The following is an 18,459-nucleotide window of genomic DNA, read 5'->3' as shown; positions in this document are numbered from 1 at the left end:
AGGGCTGGAAGGGCACGAGCCGTGCCGGACACGTGCTGCAAGCGCTGGGGGACGCACCAGGGTGGGAGGGGGAGAGGGGCCGCGCGCCAGGCTGCCCAGGGCCTCAGACGGGACCCGGGAGCTGTCTGGGCCGGCACCGTCTCTGGCGACTCTTGGGGGCTTCCTCCGAGCGCCGCCACCAGACCACATGCCTGTGCTGCCAGGACGGCACTGGGGGCCTCCCCACCCAAGGGGAAGGGTCCGAGCTGAGCCAGACACTGGTGGCTCGTGGCTGCACTCTGCAAGCCAGCCTGAGGGGCAGGCCCAGGGGGTCCTTTGCCCCGAGGGCCAGCAGGCGCCCCCCACGCTGCTGCCCCATCCTCCAGGAGGCCCAGCCCGGCACCCCCCTCCATGCCGCAGTCCACTGGCCTGCCCTCTCCGACCGCGTGGGCGGCGGGAAGGGGAGACCGCGGGAAGCCACTGGCTCGCGTGAGCGAAGGGCGGGCCCTGAGACCATCCCGGCGTGTTGGAGAGCACTGCCGAAGACGAGGCACCCTTCCAAGCAGGGGACGTGGCCATACATGAGGGCGGGCCCTTCCTCCGTTCAGTCCAGTGTCAGCCACATGGACAGGCAGCGACTTCTCGCGCTCTCCGGCTGGATTCCTCCCCGGCCCGGCACTGAGCTACAGCCGTTCCCTTACGGGACGACATGCCTGCCCTCTTGGGCCCGAGGCATCCCAGGCCCCTCCGTGGGGACGGCTCTGGACGGGGCAGCTCTCCAAGGCAGAGGCGGTGCTGCGGCAACTGACGAGGGTTCACACCGGGAGTTTGGAAGTACTCTCTGGGCCCCGCCACGGGGAGCTCTCCTGCTTTGCCAGCTGAGCGAGTAGGCGGGCTGGAAACGGAGGAGCAGAGTCTGTTCGAGGGGACGAGGAGGCCTTCTGCACTCTCCCGTCGCAGAGACTTTTCATTCAGTCCAGCTGCTGTGGGTCAACGAAAAGGCAAACCAAGAGCATGCGAAAGATTCTTCCGCACACAAACAGAAGCCCCTGAATTTCACGGGTGCCCGGGCCCAACGGAGGGAGCGCCGTGCTGCCCGCGGGGCAACCCAGCCGAGGCTCCGGCCATCGGCAGTGACGCAATTCCAGCACAGGACTGCGACACACGCTGCAGGCACGGAACCCTTGTGCAACAAGCCGGGCTTCTCTCTCTTGATCTTGTTAAATTCCAATTTGCCAAATGGGAACTCACTCATCTCGGGGGGGGGTGGGGGGGGACACACGAGGCCGAGGGTGCAGAACGCGAAAACAAAAGGACTTCATTACAGGCCTGTGTAAGGCTGACAACAGTCAGACAGGCCGTTATGAAGCATGAGCAGAACCACACAGGCAATTAATATTTTATACAGCTGGTAATGCGCTTCCGAAGGTTTGGCTCTAAAAATAATTCATTCCCGACGCTTCGACTCCTTTCGGAGAGGCTGCCTCTGCTTTTCCAAGCCAGGTCTTCAAGCAAGGCTGCTTTCTTTCGAGAAAACTCCCACACAGACCGGGCTGGGGAGAAACGGAGGAGTGCGTATCCTCCAGCAAGTCCTTTTAGAAAAGCCAAAATCCTTTGGTCATTAAGGGTTTGCACAGCATCAGCACCCGCAACAAGCGGAAGGAGTTCTTTGGCATCTCCTTCTGCCCCCAGGAAGTTCTGGGCCATATTCACAGCGTGGAGAGAGAAGCAAAACTTTTTGCTTCCCTGCTCCCTGATGGGTCCGACACAAGCCGGGCCAGGAGTAAGAAGCAATGCTTTGCTTACAACTGGTACAAGGCAGAAGCCTTCAGATCCTGGCAGGATTCAGCCACGTCACCTTCGTCAGCTTCACCCCTTTGGCCAGGCTGATCGCAAGGGCAAAGGAAAATAAATTCAGCCTAGCACAACGGAGCAGCAATTTGCGTACCAAAAGACATGTGCAAGAATCGTCACAAGCAGTCCTAGAGCATCCTTCCGTGAAAGAAAATGCGGCCAACTAAGAATAATCACACAGTGGCTCCTGAATATTCAAACACCTTCCAGTATAATTAATTCATTAATTACTCCCCAGAAAATTAATACACCCGCACTGCCTATGGAAGGGAGGGAGGAAGGGAGAGCGATGGCCCTCGTGAGATATTAGCAGAGAAAGCCCCCACTGCCTCCGGGAAGCACCCGTGGGCCTGGCGTGAGGACGCCTCCTGGCCAGCTGCTCTTACAGGCTCATTCCCCTTTCGGAATGGAATCCCCAGGACCGTGCAAGCAGTTTGCGTGGGTTTTAAAAACAATATACCGCTGCTGTGGGGATGGTGGGGCTCCAGGCTACCCCCAAAGCGGACAGAAGAGGGGCACAAACTCTTCCACCTCGCATCTCCTCCCCATCGGAACAACCAGCGCAGATGCCACCCCGACCTGCAGCGGCACATTTGGGGGCAAACTGCCACAGGAGAGCAAGGCTTCATGAGAGTCCTTACTGACGGTTTAAAAAATCAACCCCAAGGTCTTCAAAAGCCTGCATCTGGTGATGCAAATAACAAAAACTGCGCTTAACAAACCCCAGCCGGTACTTACGGACTCCCCAGGGTCCAACTGACTCCATACCTGCTTTGTTCCAGCTGCCCTGTTTTGCCCCTTAACCCTCGCAGGGCCAAAGGTCATTCTCTCCTTGCGGCTACAACATCTGGGTCCCTTGGCACAGGAAATGCTCTCCTCCGTCTCTCCGGGTCATAGGCCTGCCCAGGGCAGCTCCCCCCGGGGCCGGGGCAGAGGGACCCCCAATTCCAAAGAGCCATCGAGCGCCTGTTGTGGCAGAAAACCTATGTGTGCCCCGGAGTGAGGGAAGCGGCAAGACAGGGATGCCAGCAGCAGCGCTGAGCACCTGCTTCCACCTTCTGGCTGCCCATTCGAGCAACCAATGTCTTTGGAGGTGGTGGGTCAAGCGCCTCACCTGCAGTCTCCCCAAACTGCACCAAAGCGCCAAAGGCGGCTGCGGGTGGTTGGCCCCATCCTGTGGTTCTCAGGAAACACTGGCATCACGGCCTTAATATGGCGTGTTCATGTGATGGAGCTGGGAGTCGTGTGGGCCAAGTCATGCCATGGCAGTGCCTAATGTCCTGCAGAGTTTCAACCGGGACGCTTTGCCTTCTACAGGCACCCATGTGGCACAGCAGTGGTGGCTTTGACAGGAAAGGGCAGCCCAAGGCGAGGAGGGGGAGGAGGAAGCAGAAGCAGGCAAAGGAGGTGGTGGTCTAGATCAAGTTACGCTACACAGGGAGATGAATGGAAGCAGCAATCAGCACGTGCCGGACATCGGCTGCGGTGGGGGGGGGGGGCAATGGCTGGCCATGGTCCAACCAGCTGATTTTCATGTAGCTCATACCTGCAACCACCTGGGAAGTAAAGTCCTCTCAGTTTCCCTTCTCTTGACACAGGTAACTGCAGTTGCTCCTGCTTTACTTTTCTTCCTTTTGTCCGAAATCTGCCACACCCCCTTCTGGTCCCCTGCTCTGCCATTTCTGCAGGACCGCTGTCCCTCTTCGTTTGGCAAAAGGGAATCTCCCCAGTATCTGCCTTTCTCTGGCTCCCAGTTAAGCCTGTCCTGGCCTGGGTATGCACTAGGCAAAACTGGCCACATCATTTTCCCCCTTGGTAGCTACTGAGCATTTGTGCATTAAGAAGGAAATTCTGTAAAGATCAGCTCTATGTTTTTGGGATATAAACAATCATTTGAATTAATTTTCCCAATGTTGCAGCTACTCCCTGTTTTAGTAACAATACAGTGCAGGACTTGGCTGTTTTGTGCCACACCTCTGGTTCAAGGGTGCTCAAGATGAGCTGTTGTCATTCCGGAACTATAAATGTATGTTTGACAAGAACAAGGAAGACACTAGCACTTATGAAAGCCCTGTAAAGATACTGTAATTGGTGTAAATAAGGGGCTGCCAAGGCATTTGGGCCAGGCAACCTTTTCTGGATTCAATCATACTGTCCTGAGATATGTAAAATCCAATGTACAAGGGCCTCATTCCATCTGGGGTGCTCAACACACAACGCTCTGTTCAAATGCTGCACCGGGCTGTGTTGTCTGGTGGCAGGACGGTAGTTCTGGGCGAGTCGGGAAGGCGCACTCACCCATCCTGCCAAGCATAAGGACTGGGCCCAGGGAAAGCTGTCATTCCAGCCGGCGATTTGTCTTCACAGATATTACTTCACACACTGAATACCACAGGCAGAGAAAGAACTCTGTGACCACTTGCACCCTGTCAAAGAATATTCCCAAGACCAAGAGCCACGTCCTTAACAGGATTAAATGATGACTCTTGCTAGCTACAGTACAGAGGTTTTACTAGTAGAAAACATGTTGGGTATTTCATAGATATCTCAGAGTAATGAGAGGAAGACAAAAAAAAAAAAAAGGTGAAAAGGGGGGCTGAAAAATAGACTGCTAGGAAAAAAGACACAAGAGAAAGCATCTTACTTTCTAATTATGGACAAACATGTAAAGGAACCCTGTCTCATTACTCAAGAGACCTGTCCTGGTCACATCGATCTCTGAGCTTGGGGAGCAAGATGCAAAGAGGTGTATGTATTGTGCAAGATGAGCATCAAAGCGTCTTCCAGAAGCCGTTAAATTCTCTCAAAATTCTTGAATATTCCGATGGAATTAAAGAGTCAGCCCTGGATAGTTCTCCAAGAGGCCGACCAGCATAGCTCAGTTTCTCGTTTCCCACCATTAGATAGTGTTGCAGCCCTGCAATTGGTGCATGGAAATGTCTCTCAAGCATGCAGCCAACTGACAGGCAGGGGAGAAAATGCCCACTGCAAAATGAGACTACAGATATCATTTGCTTTTCAAGACAGGACAGCCTGTCTGCATACCTGGAACATCAATTAATCTCTTGTAGACATTCAGGAACGCCGCCTCTGCTTCTTTGCTTCTTTTGCCCAATGCATCAATCTAAAAAAGAAAAGAAAAGAAAAGGAAGGTGTGTGTGTGTGTGGGGGGGGGGTCTTGGATCACTTCCAGAGAAAAATATCCACACGCACACCAGTGGGGCTGAAGTTACGACTGCACAAACAGTACTGGCGATGCCAGTTTCTTTCTTGTTTAAAGCTGGGAGCTCACATCTCTGCAGGCAAACAGCAGGGCTGGAAAAACGTTTCCAGTTCCATAACATGGGCATCGGATGCATCAGCACTGGCCTTTCACAGCCGGATCCAGTTCCTGTGAAGAGGCCGGAAGGATGAGGCAAAGGGAAGAAGAGGGCGATGAGGAGCCGTCAGTGCTTTGGGCTGCCTCCCAAGATTAACTCGGCATCTTTAGGGTGGCCAGTGTGGTCTAGCAAACCTGCTCTGCCCCAGCGCATTTAAGGCTTCCCAGTCGGTGTGGTTGGACACGGGCCTGTAAAGTCTTGGGTCACCCGTTCCAAGCCATAGGATGGCTTGCTCTGGCAGCCCCCGATTCCTGGGTGTGACCAAAATGAGCTTATGTTTATACAACTGAATGCCTGCTTGACACTGTAAAATCATTCCAAAGTGCAGATTTTAAAAAACCAACAAAGCACAATATAATACTAATGCACTAATTGCTAACCCAGTAAAACAGGAGGGCAGGCACCCTGATGTATCACAGCTGGGATGGCCCGGCACTTCGGATACTGACAGAAGCCTGGATGGATGAGCAGGAGGAATGTTAGTTCCCGAATTATGTTCATCTCCCTCTATTGCTCTGCCTGTGTCAGATCACACGGTAACATTTTTGGGCAGGGGCCTGCTTTACCTGGAGACACCTGGCTGCCAGGACTGCCTGTCGCCGCCTTCTCCGCTTGCAAGACGGTTTGCAGGATGTTCCTGGGCAGCAGGGTGACCTGCCATCCACCGAGGAAAAATCAACCATGCCACAGGTCACAAAGGTGTCCAGCATCAGGCTCGTGATGATGGGGCACCGAGAGCAGGGCCACCGCGGCCATCAATGCATGGAGGCCCCGGGAAGGCCGCCGGTACGTCCCACTGCTGTATCTCGCCCTCTCCACCACACAAATGCCGCCAATGCCCAAGTTGGTCTGCTTCCTCGCAACGTTCCTAATCACATCTCGTTCCTCTGCTCTTAATCAAACACGCGCTACCCCTGCAAGATGCAGAGATACCAACGCTTCTCCCTGGAAGAGTTTGTTCCCCCCTCGCCCATGCAAATTAAGGCATCAAGAATCCCGACACAGAAAGAGGGACTGCAGTTTCATTCAGAAGACCTGTCTGATGCAAACCAACTTCTCTCTTGATAATCATCCACAGCAATGGACTGTGCATCCCTTTTTCCCCCACCCTGCAAGTCTGAAAATATATCATTTTTACTATCTCTGCAGTCTAGTTCATCTTGAACTGGAACAGCTTGACAGGAAATGTGAGAGGCAACACCCCAGCCGTGTTGTGCAATTCTCATCAAAAACTGCAGAGCACCTGAAGCTGGATTTGGGACGCTCAGCAGGTGCTTGTACACTGACAGAAACAGCACCTCCCAGTCTCTCAGAATCCGAGGCTGCTCCACTGGACTGGCAGCTCAGGACTCCATTCCCCAAGCTCCTCATTCTCTCTCCTTGCGGTCAGTGGCCTGGAAAGTCTCCCCCTCCGGCCGCCTTCTCCCTCACCACCTCTAGCAACATCCCTGACGCATGCAGTGCTCAGTGCGACAGCATGCGAGCCAGCGCAGGACACAGGCCACGTCGACACCTAAGACCGCCTGGGAGGTTGCTGTGGTGTGGAGGCTGCCGTGTGGCTTCCATCCCACACCAGCGGTGCCCCAGCTGAGAACGAGACGCTGCGGCAAGCAAGCTCCCCGAGAGGTTAAATCAGAATCTACAGGGAACTGTGTGGTCCTTTGGCACCGGAGTTAGACTAGGAGTCCGGACTGGCAAGACACCACCTTAGCAACTGCAGACCGAGAAGTGGCGCAAAGCCCTAACACCCGTAAGGTGCACAGCAAGCGCCTCCGGAGTAGGCGCGGCACGGAAGCAGGGAATGGTCTCTGACCAGAAGGCTCGGAAGCAGCTGTGGCTTATACGTAAGCACCCAAATGATCTAGTCCTCAGAAAGACCCTAGCAGTGGTACGTAGATGACTCGGTAGATCAGCCTTCCCCAGCCTGGTGGCCTATCGAGGCATCTGGACTGCAATTCCCAGAATTGCCATCCAGCAGGGCCATTGACTGGGAATTCTGGGTGCTGCAGTTCAAAAGTGTCTGGAAGGCACAAGGTTGGGGAAGGCTGTTGTAGATTACTGATCTTAAAGGGTTAAGATCAGCACTTGAAATTGGGGCCAGAAGTTGGCACTGGTGGCCAATGCAGCTGGAGCCCTGCTGGGCTTCTGCGTCCAGGTTTTCTGACCCCACCGGCACCCAGACGGCTGCATTTCACCCCAGCTGCAGCATTTATTATTTATTTATTCAACTTGCATTCCGCTGTTAATTAGTCTGAGGACTCGCTAAGCGGATTACAACATCTGGGTCATCTTCCAAGGGAATGAATGGACTTGGGACCGGCAGGGTGCTTTGTATCGTTACAACATTGGTGCTCCTTCCAATCAGCAGTGTTATTGGTGGCTGTCGCTCAGCTCTAGGCTTCCCATCTCTCATCAACTGGCTAAAACAAGAGCCTGGGCACCTTCCCAGATCAATGCAAGGAGGTGGTTGTTTTCAAACCCAACCAGCTTTGGGTGGCTTTTATCAATTGCGTTTTTTTATAGGCCTGCGCACCTGGATGAGGTGAGCTACAAATCAGTGCGTGAAACAGGTAAATATATCACCTGTGCTTACTGGGGTTCTGAAACTGCTCTAAAAAACCCTGTGAGTTGCTATTTCGTCCATCTTTTTGTCCAGCTGCAGGAGAGAGCACCAACTCCTGGTTGCCCATAGAAGGAAACAACAACAAGCAAACCATGGTGTGAGAAACACTATTAATGGGGAGCAAGGACACACGTGTTGCTCCCGAGTCAGCCCTGCCCCTCATCCGAGCCATTAACACATCAGCTTGAGAAGAGACACCTCCTTGCAGCCCCATGATAAACAAGGCATTCTCTGAACCGTTCTGTAGCACTTACTGGACAGGTACAATATCGGCTGCGCCGAGATCAATAAATGCACCTTATTGCTTTTAATGCCAAGAGTGAAACTCACATCATGAACTAACAGGCCACAGTGTGCACTTCACTTATCTCAGGAAAAAGAGAAAAAGGCAGCAGCTTTCTACCGACACTTATTTCCAAAATGAATTAAACATGAATGCAAAAGGAGAGCTATTTCTCAGGCTGTTTTTAGGTTTCCACAGCTGGGATGAAAATCTACAAGTTGGTCAGCCCTGCAGAAAAGGTCCTCTCCTAGGAACTGAACCTCTGATGGTAGTCCGAAACAGCCTACCTTAGGAGAGGAGGGACAGGTTCGTCCTTCGGCTATCTTGGGCCTAAACTCTGGACTGGTGCTCAGAAGCCAGTGAACTGGAAGCCAGTGGAGTTTTCCAAAGCTGCCTCCCCGATCAAAACTCTTGCTGCAAATGACGTATCCTGCCTGTGTGTTTAGACTGTGCCACTCTCCTCAAGGACCCGTTTGGCACGTCATGGCTCCTCAGGGTCGGTTTACATCATGGGTGACTGCAAAGAGCAGGGGCAAGTGAGCACCCTACTGAGGGGGTGCCAGCCACTCCCCGGGGGATGTTCCATTTCTCCCCACTTCTGAATCCAGAGCTACAGATTGTCTGGGAGAGACAACCCAGAGTCGGAAGCCTAGATTGTTTATCTCGGCACGAACAGTCGATTGGGCAGCAAGAACGGGCAAGATCACACCTTCCCTGCTACATTCACAGCAACCCATGGGAATGGCCACGCACAAACAGAACTGACGTCCAATTCCCAAGCTTCCTGCAAGGGAGGCTGTGAAAAGTTTAAAGCAGGAGTAAGAACGGCACTATGTTTTAAGGGGCCTTTCCCCTGAGGTTTTTGCCACCTGCTGCTTCTCCTTCATGGCCGCTGTCTAGCATGCTGTGAGATGACATCCACTAGAATGACACCCATCAGCCCTCTTTCCCGGTGGGCGGCCAGAAAATCGGCGCACAGTGCCTCCTCCCCACCAGAGAAAGCAGCAACAGGCCTGCCTGCCTCTGCTTGATCAAGCAAGCCTCTCTGCAGCCGCTTTGCCAGACTTCGAGCCTCGTGGACGTTCCAACCCCACCAGCAGTCCAGCTTGCCCTCCCGTTTCCGGATATGAGTAACTTCCACCAGGTTTAACTTGGGAGTTGGTCGGAGCCTTCAAAGGGAAATCGCATGGTACACGGTGCTTTGGTTGGCACCGCATGAGGGGCCTGCGTTCCTGCCACGCAGCCCCTGCTGGCCGGGATGGAGCAGTTCTCTGGCCCCCTCCGCTCTTCAGGCCAGTTCTCCAGTGAGGGCGCAGAGCAGGGGGCTGGGGGCCCGGCGCACCCCTTGTCCTCGGCACCAGTTGTGCTTGGCTGTGCGAGAGAGAACACAGCTTCCCAACTGGGTGTTTTAATCGCCATCTCCACACAGTCGCACATACAATGACTTCTGAGATGGAACGGGCCGCCCACAAACTGAGCTTTCCCCTCAATGATGGCAGAACCATTTTGGGAAATGCCCCGCGGCTGGAAATCGCCAATTAGTGTGCTTTGGAAATCACAAAGAATGCAGACTCTTTTCAAAGTACAGGGACCTGGTATTTGATCTTGGGGCTGTTTTCTAAGGGGAGGCCTGTGGGGAGAATCCTAGTTTCTGACAACCCTTTCACTGCAGCCCTGCTTCCATGCTCTCCTCTCCAAAAGAGCTGAAGGAATGGCCCAGCCTTCTTCCGCTCCCCCCATCGCAACATATTCATTGACTCTATTTCCTACCTGAGCCCCCTTCTTGCAAACCGCAAACTTTCTGGACCCCAAGCCCACACTCTGACCACACCTTACCTTTTCCTTATCCTCTGGATGATGGAACCAATGCCTGAGACATCCCCCTCCCCACTCACACACACACGACACACTTCCTGCTGCTGTGGAAAGATGCTAAAAGGCATCAATGACTCTGCAGATCTATTAGATTTGCTCCAGATTGTTTGGGTTTTATCACAGTGACTAAATGAAACCTTTTAATCAAAGGGCTGTGAGGCCCAAAGCCTCAATCAATGAAACAAACAGCTCTGGATTTCGCCATGTGCCACAGGCTTCCACAATCCCGAGCAATTTGTAATAGCTTTGTTCCGTGGTTGTTTCTTGGAGCAGCTCCCTCCCGCACACAACGCTGTTCCGGATGGCGGCTCTGCATTTATTCAAGAGCAAAGCCGCTTTGGATCTTGAAGAGGTTAATTTCTGGAGTGCTTGGCCCCTATCCAGCCTCTCTCCTAGAAATCGGCGCTAACGCAACAGCACAAGAAGCGCCCGGACTGGCCTTGATTAATGGACTGCCAAAGACACTGCTTTCCACAAGACGCACACTCTTCATTCCCCAGCTTCCATAGATCATAGACTTATCCTCAAAATATCTGACTGAAATTGAATTTGGCTTCTCTCTCAACCGTTCATTTCCTATGTTATGCAAGGTTATATCCTTTTTCTGCATGAGCAGAACCAAACCAGCTGCAGTTCCTCAGCAGGAAAATGTGATTCCAATTACAAAAGCTGGCCTGGATATTGAACCGCAGTTCAGATGCTGTTCTAATTGAGCCATCATGGAACAAGCCTAAAGAAAAGAAATGGGATTAATTAGGTCTGTAAAGTTCAGCATAAGGAATCTTGGCAGTGGGATGGGTGAGGAATCGGTGCTTAAGAATAGAGCGAGTGCAGGAAGAGTCCTTCCTTCCTGGGAGCATTTCAGATTCAAAAAAGCTTTCAGCTCATACAGAACCCTTCTTCAGGAGTGTTTGCTCAAAGCAGCCATCTGGCCCGAAGGCTACTATTAAGCAGGCCATCACTTTCTGCAATACACAGGAGGTGGGCTTCAACAGGCCACGTGTATTAATGTTTCTTAACTGGCACTAGGGTAGTTGGTGGCTTTTCCGCGTGAGAACCACTGGATAAAATAAGGTAGGCAGGCATGCTGTGCTTACATCTGCTGCTGCACAAAAGAACATCTGAGAAGCCAGTCTAGATGGGACCCAAACAGGAGAGCGCGAAAGTGCCCAGCGACTGGGGTACCTAGGCACCCTGCCTCTATGGCAGCACAGAGCCAATTCCTATCCTCCAGGAATTTACCCAACTCCCTTTCAGAGCCCTCCAAGTTGGTGCCATCACACCCCTCTCAGGGAAGTGAATTTCACAGTTTAACTCCATGCGGTGTGAAGGTGTCTTTCTGCTCTCCTCTCCCACTGCTCAGCTTCGAAGGATGGCCCATTTGGGTTCCTGCCTTATAAAAGAGGGAGAAAAATGACTCTCAATCCACTTTTTCTGCACCTGGCAGAATTCTGCACACCTTTATCTTGTCTTGCCTTACTCACGGATTTGGAAGCTAAACAATGCCAGATTTGTAAGAGCAGAGCAGGGCTGTCGAAGACATGACATTTTGGAGACCGCATCATTCATAGGGAAATGATTTGACGGAGTGAACGAGAAAAAGAAAACAATGCCAGATGTTGTACCCTTTCCACATAGGGGAATTGCTCCAGCCCCTTGATCATTTTAGCTGCCCTTTTTCTGTGCTTCTTCCAAACCCTGCAATATCCCTTTAGGTACTGTGATTAGAAATGTACTCAGTCTTTTACCCAATCGGTTTTTATAAAAGGAGGGTGGCACTCGGTTTTGTTTTCAATTCCTTTCCTAACACGGAGCTTGCCTTGTTCAGAACTGCTCCACAACGGATCATGGTTTTCACAGAGCTCTCTATCACAACCCCAAGATCTCTTCCAGATCTTTTCAGATCATTCAGATCCCATTAGCTTGTACCTGAAGGTGGGATCCCCCCCGTCTCTCTCTCTCTCTCTCACACACACACACACACAAAGAGGCATTGCACCACACTTCCACTGACTCACATTTGCCATTTGAATGCTCCATCTTCCCGCCTGGAAGGATCCTTTTAAATCCCCACAATTCACTTAAAAAAACCCCAACTGCTCTAAATAGTTTGGTGTTGCCAGCAAAGATGGCCACTTCACTGCTCACTCCTAATTCCGGATCACTTACGAATATGTTGAAGAGCACAGGTCCCAATACAGAAGCAGGTTCACATCCTTCCAGAGTAGGAATCACCACTGACCCCCACTCTGTTCCTTAACCAGCTAGTGATCCATAAGAGGACTGCCCCTCTTATTGCACGACTGTTGGGAAGTCCACGCTGAACTTCACCAGATCATGCCTGCCTGCCTATTTGTTGCCACTCTCACATAACACTGAAAGGTTAGTGAGAAAGGATTGTCTTTGCAGAAGCCATGTAGATTCTTTCTCAGTAGGGTTTCTCCTTAAATACGCTTATCTGTGTTATCTTCAGTTATGCTTTTAGCCAATTTATCTAGAATAGACACTCCACTAACAGGCCTGCCATTTTCCAGATACCGATTTTAAAAATGGTGTTACGCTGGCTATACATCAATCCTCTGATCTTAGGGACATGCTACCTACTTTTATTAGAAGATTATCCCCTTCCTCTTTATGAACTCTCAGAGGGATACCATCTTTCAGTTTGTCAAAAAGGTTTCATCTTTTGCCACTACTATCCCCCTTAATTCTTCAAACTCCCTTTCCGAATACCTAAGTTTTGAACCAGGTACTTGTCCAGCATCCACTGTGGTGAAGACAAATTCAAAGAATTCATACAGCTTCTCGGCAATATCTTTATCCGCCTCTGGTGCTCCTTTAACTCCATTTGCTCAGTGGTCCAATTGGCTCACTGGCAGTTTTCCTGTTTCGGACTTATTTAAAGAGCTCTTCGTCAGTGGCCTTGATGTTGCCAGCAATACGCTCCACAGAATGGATGTGTGTGTGGGGGTGCAGCTCATACCATCTGCTGGCACTACCCCCGTGAACTTGTGATACCTTTTGTTTTTCTCGTTTGGGCAAGGCTTCCATTTAGCTCTAACCCTTCTTTCTCTAACTGCTTCCTTGGCCCAGCCTGTTATCCACGCCAGTCGCCTCTCAGGCTTGGTGCTGTCCTTCTTGGAAGAGGTACAAGCATCCGGCGGCAATTTCAGCCACAAATCTCTAATTCCCGCTCCTAATTTGAGAACAGCCACATATATAAAACTGGGTATGTCTAGTGTGTGTTTTCCTAATGTGGCTCAGGGAAAGGAAGAAGGCATGTGTTCGTTTTTGGTGCTCGCTTCAAGGCCATATGGCAGCCAGAAAGAGAGGTCATCCCTCTGAAAGTTTTCCAATTCGGAAACCCCTCCCTGCCACATTAATAAACGGGTCACACTGCCCGTGTACATCCTCCTGTCTTTTAATCACATGTCGCCACATTTGAACCAACTGAATGAGCTTCCCCTTGAAATCTCCTTGCCTCATCCAAGGAAGCAAGAAGGGTAGGCACTGAAAACACACGGCCAGTCACGTCCTTCCAGTGTCTGCCCTCCAGCAGACTCTGGTGCAGGAATTCCTCTGTTGCTCTTGGATCGTCTCGCTCTGCCACATGAAAAGAATACGGATGACCTCAGGAAATCCTTACCCAGCCTTAAAAATAGCTGCTAAATGACATCACAAAAACAGGTTCAGACACGGTACTTCCCAATAGTCACATCTCTCTTTCACTGACCAGTCCGGCCCAAACTGCCTCAGGAAAGGAGGAATCACTGGCTCGCATAAACAGGCATTCCACCGGAAACCTTTCCAAATTATGTCCCAATGCCGTTTAGATCTGAATTAAACCGGGGTCTTTTTGAACCGTAAAATCCAGTCTGTTTCTGGTCCCAGTTCAAAGCACCACTCCTAACCTTTCAAGCAGGGGAAAGGGGGTTTTTGGCTGTGGCAGGCCCTGAGAAGTTAGTCATGGGTAGCACATTAGGAGCTGGGGTGGGGGGGGGGTTCCCTCAGGCCCTAAATGACAGTCACTCACCTCGTTTTACCCTCAATATTTACAATCACACTACACTCCCCACTCCCCAAAATCCCACTTCACATGGGGCATGGAGGCCATAAAAAAATCTAACGGCATGTAATTTTCAGGGAACTTGCAACAATTTGGGAGGGCTCGACCTTCCCACTGCATCGGTGACAGCTGCCCAAAGCAGTTTCTGCGGCAGTGGGCAGCACTGTTCTTATGTGCCACGGGGTTGGGGTTGGGGTTGGGTTCCCATCAGCACAGCCAACAGTATAATAACAAACGATAGGGACTATAGCTCGCAGTCCTACCGTCCCTGACCCAGACTTCTAAAATAATTTATAATCTGAGCCTCTCAGGCTCCGAGTGTTTAGCTTTTTCAAAAGGGTTTTTTAAAATTGCTTTTGGTGTATTTTAAAAGGGGAGGTCTTTTTTGAGCTGTTATGGGGCAGCTGCATAAATGAACAACATGCATACATACATACATGGCGCCTCCTCTTTCCCTCTTGTTTGTTTCAGAGCTGGATATTACCGAGGTGAGTAGCCATTCTGGCTGGAGCAGGGCTCGGACTGGAAGAGCATCTTGACTCAGGAGTGCGGGGAAGACTCAGTCAAGGTGGGGCAGTGGCTGAAGCGCTGGACTTGGGACACCGAGGCTCCGATCTCCAGTCCAACCAAGCCAACCAACCTTGTTAGGCTGCTGTGAGGCTACCAGGGTGAGGGAAGGAGAAAGAAGGCTCTGCGGGGAGGGCCAGGATGAAAGTGGGAGCAAAGGAGGGCGAGCACCCGGAGCAGGGCCTTCTCTGCGGTGGCACCCCACCCCTGGAATGCGCTCCCCAGAGAGGTCTGCCTGGTGCCTTCGTTATTTGCTTTTCGGCGCCAGGCCAAGACCTTTTTATTTAAACGATATTTTAATTGTTAATTTGTTGTTCTTATTTATTGGTTTTAAATTATGGCCGAGATACTCTGAATTTTTAATGTTATCCTATTCTATGTTTTATCTGCCTTGTAAGCCGCCCCAAGGCTTTCTGTGATGGGTGCAGCATAAAAATGTTATAACTAAAATAAAAAGAAATAAATACATAACCCTGCCTGTTTGTAATCAGTGCTTAATACTGGAAGATAGAATGCAACCTCAATTAACGGGAAGTGAATTCTGCAAGCTGGGCATGCAAGCAATCTTTCAGATTTTATTCTGATGCACCATATTCTGGGAGAGGAACAATGGAGAGCGAGAGAGCGAGCCGCCATCAGCCCCTGGAAACATTATTCAAGCCCCTCCCTCCCCCACTGCAAGCCCCACAAGGGTGGCCTGCACCACTTCAGAGACATTGGCAGACTTGTGGGAGAGAAACTCTAAACGAGCCTCAGAGGCTCTGGTCACCTGCATCCCACACCCCACGCCATGTCTGGTGCTTTTATTGTGCCCCTCCAGAGTCTCAGCACGGGCCCACTCTGCTTCTAACCAATTCTAGTTTGGTTCATAGAAACAAAGAAACAGAGCGAGTCAGAAGGGGTCTCCTGGGCCATCTAGCCTGACCTCCAGCACCAGCCGGCTCCACTCGCAACATGCCCACCATGTGCATGTCCATGTTCAAACCAAACCTGGAGCTGAGTCTCTATGGGGCCTCTCCTTCCCCAGGCACACACGTGCGTGTGCTCTCTCACAAACACGTGGACATGCACACATACAAATTTAGGAGTACCTCTCCCTGCCCAGACCTGCCTGGACACTCCACTCAGCCTCTGGGCCCTGCCTCTGGGCGCCAGTCCAAGAGGCCCAGGGGCTGGCAACTAGGAGGAGGGCCTTTTGGGGGTGGCCCCACACCTCTGGAAGAGCCTCCCTGCCACAGTCCTCCTGGTGCCAAATTGGCTATTTCCTCCTTGGTAATTCAGCGGCCTCATGCGATTGGCCAGGTCTTTTTAATTGTCTGTCATTGTCTGTTAATGTTCTTTTATGCTATTTTAAATTAATTTTCAATCCTTGACATTTTATCTATTGCATTTTATTGTTTTCATACTTTGCTGCAGACTGCCCTGATAGCTTTGACCAGGGGAGGCACAGAAATGGAATAAACATATAAATAAACAAAAGGAAGCTGACGAGCATTTCCTGTTTAGGCCAGCATTTGCAGTCCCAGGAGAGCAATTTTCATTTGTTTTTGTCACTAGTTATGCATCCTTACAGTTCTTTCATTCTGCATTTTTTTAACTGTCTGTGAGATGTCTTGAGGGCTCTTTCCTGAACTTGCTACACATACAAGGCTGATAAATCAGCTGCAGCAGTATCTGGGCAGAGAGGAGCTGGGAACAGTCATCCACAGACTGGGAACCTCTCGCCCGGGTTATTGCAACACCCTTACGTGGGACTTCCCTTGAAGATGGTCTGGGAACGTCAACTGGTCCAGAATAGGGCAGCTAGCCTGCTAGCAAGGGCTGGAAGATATGACTGTATCAAGCAAGTCCTCGACCATCTCTACTAGTAGCCCACTGAGGTCTGGGCCCAGTTCAAGGTGCAAATGTTGGTGTTTAAAGCCCTAACTGGCTTGGGGCCAGAGTAGCTAAAGGAGCACCTTGTCCCGTAAGAACCTACCCTGCTGGTCGACTGCAGGCTAAAGATGGGCCAGCAGTGTGACGCACGCCACCCTTGGTTGCATAGCCAGAAGTGTGGCTTCTAGATCGAGAGAGGGGCTACTGCCACTCTGTACGACTCTGGTGCGCCCGCAACTGGAGTATTGTGCTCAGTTCTGGGCCCCTCATTACAGGAAGGATATAGCCAGGCTGGAGTCCGTGCAGCGCAGGGCCACGAGGTTGGTGGCCAATTTGCAGGGGAAGCCGTATGAGGCGAGACTGAGGGAACTGGGTCTCTTCAGCCTGGAGAAGAGGAGACTCAGAGGGGATCTGTTGGCGACATGCAGGTACATGGGGGGAGGCACACAGAGGCGGGTCATGACCTTTTCCCCCCTGCAGTGGAGGGCAAGCTGCGTTCCAGTGGAGCAAAGCTCAGGGAACCAAGATTTAGGGTGGATGCCAGGAAGAACTTCCTGACAGTTAGGACCCCGAGGGCATGGAATGGGCTTCCACAGGAGGTGGTTGAAGCCCCAACAGTGAGGGTGTTCAAGGACTGCGAAGAGAAGACCGAGGGGGACATGATATCCCTCTGTAAGTACCTCAAAGGCTGTTACAAAGAGGAAGGCCAAGATCTCTTCTGGCTGATATCAGAGTGTAGAACACGGAATAATCAATTCAAATTGCAACAACCCAGATTCAGGCTGGACATCAGGAGAAGCTTCCTCACGGGCAGAGCAACACAGCAGTGGAACCAGCTGCCTGGAAAGGTGCTGGGCTTTCCCACACTGGAGACATTCAAAAAGAAACTGGGCAACCCTCTGAGTGGGATGGTGTGACTTGGTGTCCTGCGACAGCAGGGGGTTGGACTCGATGGCCTTTGTGGTCCCATCCAACTCTACTATTCTATGATAGGCTGGACACGCACATGGTAGGCATGTCATGAGTGGAGCCGGCTGGAGCCAGGGGTCAGACTAGATGCCCCAGGAGACCCCTTCTGACTCGCTCTGTTTCTATATTTCTACCTGGCCACTTAGATCTGCATCGGAGGCCCTTCTGAGGGAGCTGCCTTCTCAGAAATCAAGGAGGGTGGCAACAACAAGAAGGGCCTTTTCAGGAGTGTCACCCCAACTTTGAAACAAGCTCCCCAGAGAGGTTCACCTGGGGCCCTCTTTATACTCTTTTTGGGGCCAGGTAAAGAAGTCCTTTTCATTTTGCCAGTACTTTCTTTAATTAATTTATTCATTTAGAATATTTTTATCCTGTCCTACACAATCTGATTGTCCCAGGACACCTTACAATAAATTGGTAATAAATACACAACAATATAAAAATACAATAACAAAATAACAAGATGTGACTGAGAATATAATAAAACCAGATTAAAATTATTTAAACCTTAAAATGTTGGGCGAATAAAAAGGTTTTTACCTGGTGCCAAAAAGAATATAAAGTTGGCACCAGGAGAACCTCTCTGGGGAGCGCATTCCACAGCCAGGGTGCCACCGCAGAGAAGGCCCTCCTCCGGGTGGAGACCATCCTGACCTCCTTCAAGAAGAGTTTCCAGAGCAGGGCCTTTAATTGTTAATCTTTTTTTAATCGTATCTTAATAGAATGTGATATGCCTTTTATGAAACCATTAGTTCCATTAAGATACGGTGGGTGAATTTTTACTCTCTTACTGCTTTATTGTTATTTGATTTTTATGTTTCTATGTGGTTTTATTGCTGTAACCCACCCAGGGAGCTATATGGCTAATAGAGCGGGCTAGAAATCAAATAATAGACAGACAGACAGACCACCAACCAGAAAAACAGAATGGAATCCAAAGGGGCCACATGAATTATAGGAGTCAGACCTCAGCAGACCAGGAGGTGCC

At 51.0% G+C, this 18,459-nt stretch overlaps 1 protein-coding gene across 6 annotated transcripts in view; it reads right to left on the bottom strand.

Annotated features, from left to right (window-relative positions):
• Positions 1 to 18,459, bottom strand: part of CUX1 (cut like homeobox 1) — a 300,846-nt gene that overhangs the window by 147,929 nt on the left and 134,458 nt on the right. For all 6 annotated transcript variants that reach the window (XM_044429825.1, XM_044429827.1, XM_044429826.1 and 3 more), the window contains exon 4: positions 4,879 to 4,957. In XM_044429825.1, coding sequence (XP_044285760.1) covers positions 4,879 to 4,957 — 79 coding nt within the window. The remainder of the gene's footprint in view (positions 1 to 4,878; positions 4,958 to 18,459) is intronic.

Source organism: Varanus komodoensis, unplaced genomic scaffold (assembly GCF_004798865.1).
Source record: "Varanus komodoensis strain SLA01 unplaced genomic scaffold, ASM479886v1 scaffold20_1, whole genome shotgun sequence".
Classification (NCBI taxonomy): Eukaryota; Metazoa; Chordata; class Lepidosauria; order Squamata; family Varanidae; genus Varanus; species Varanus komodoensis.
This window is presented reverse-complemented; position numbering and strand designations above follow the sequence as displayed.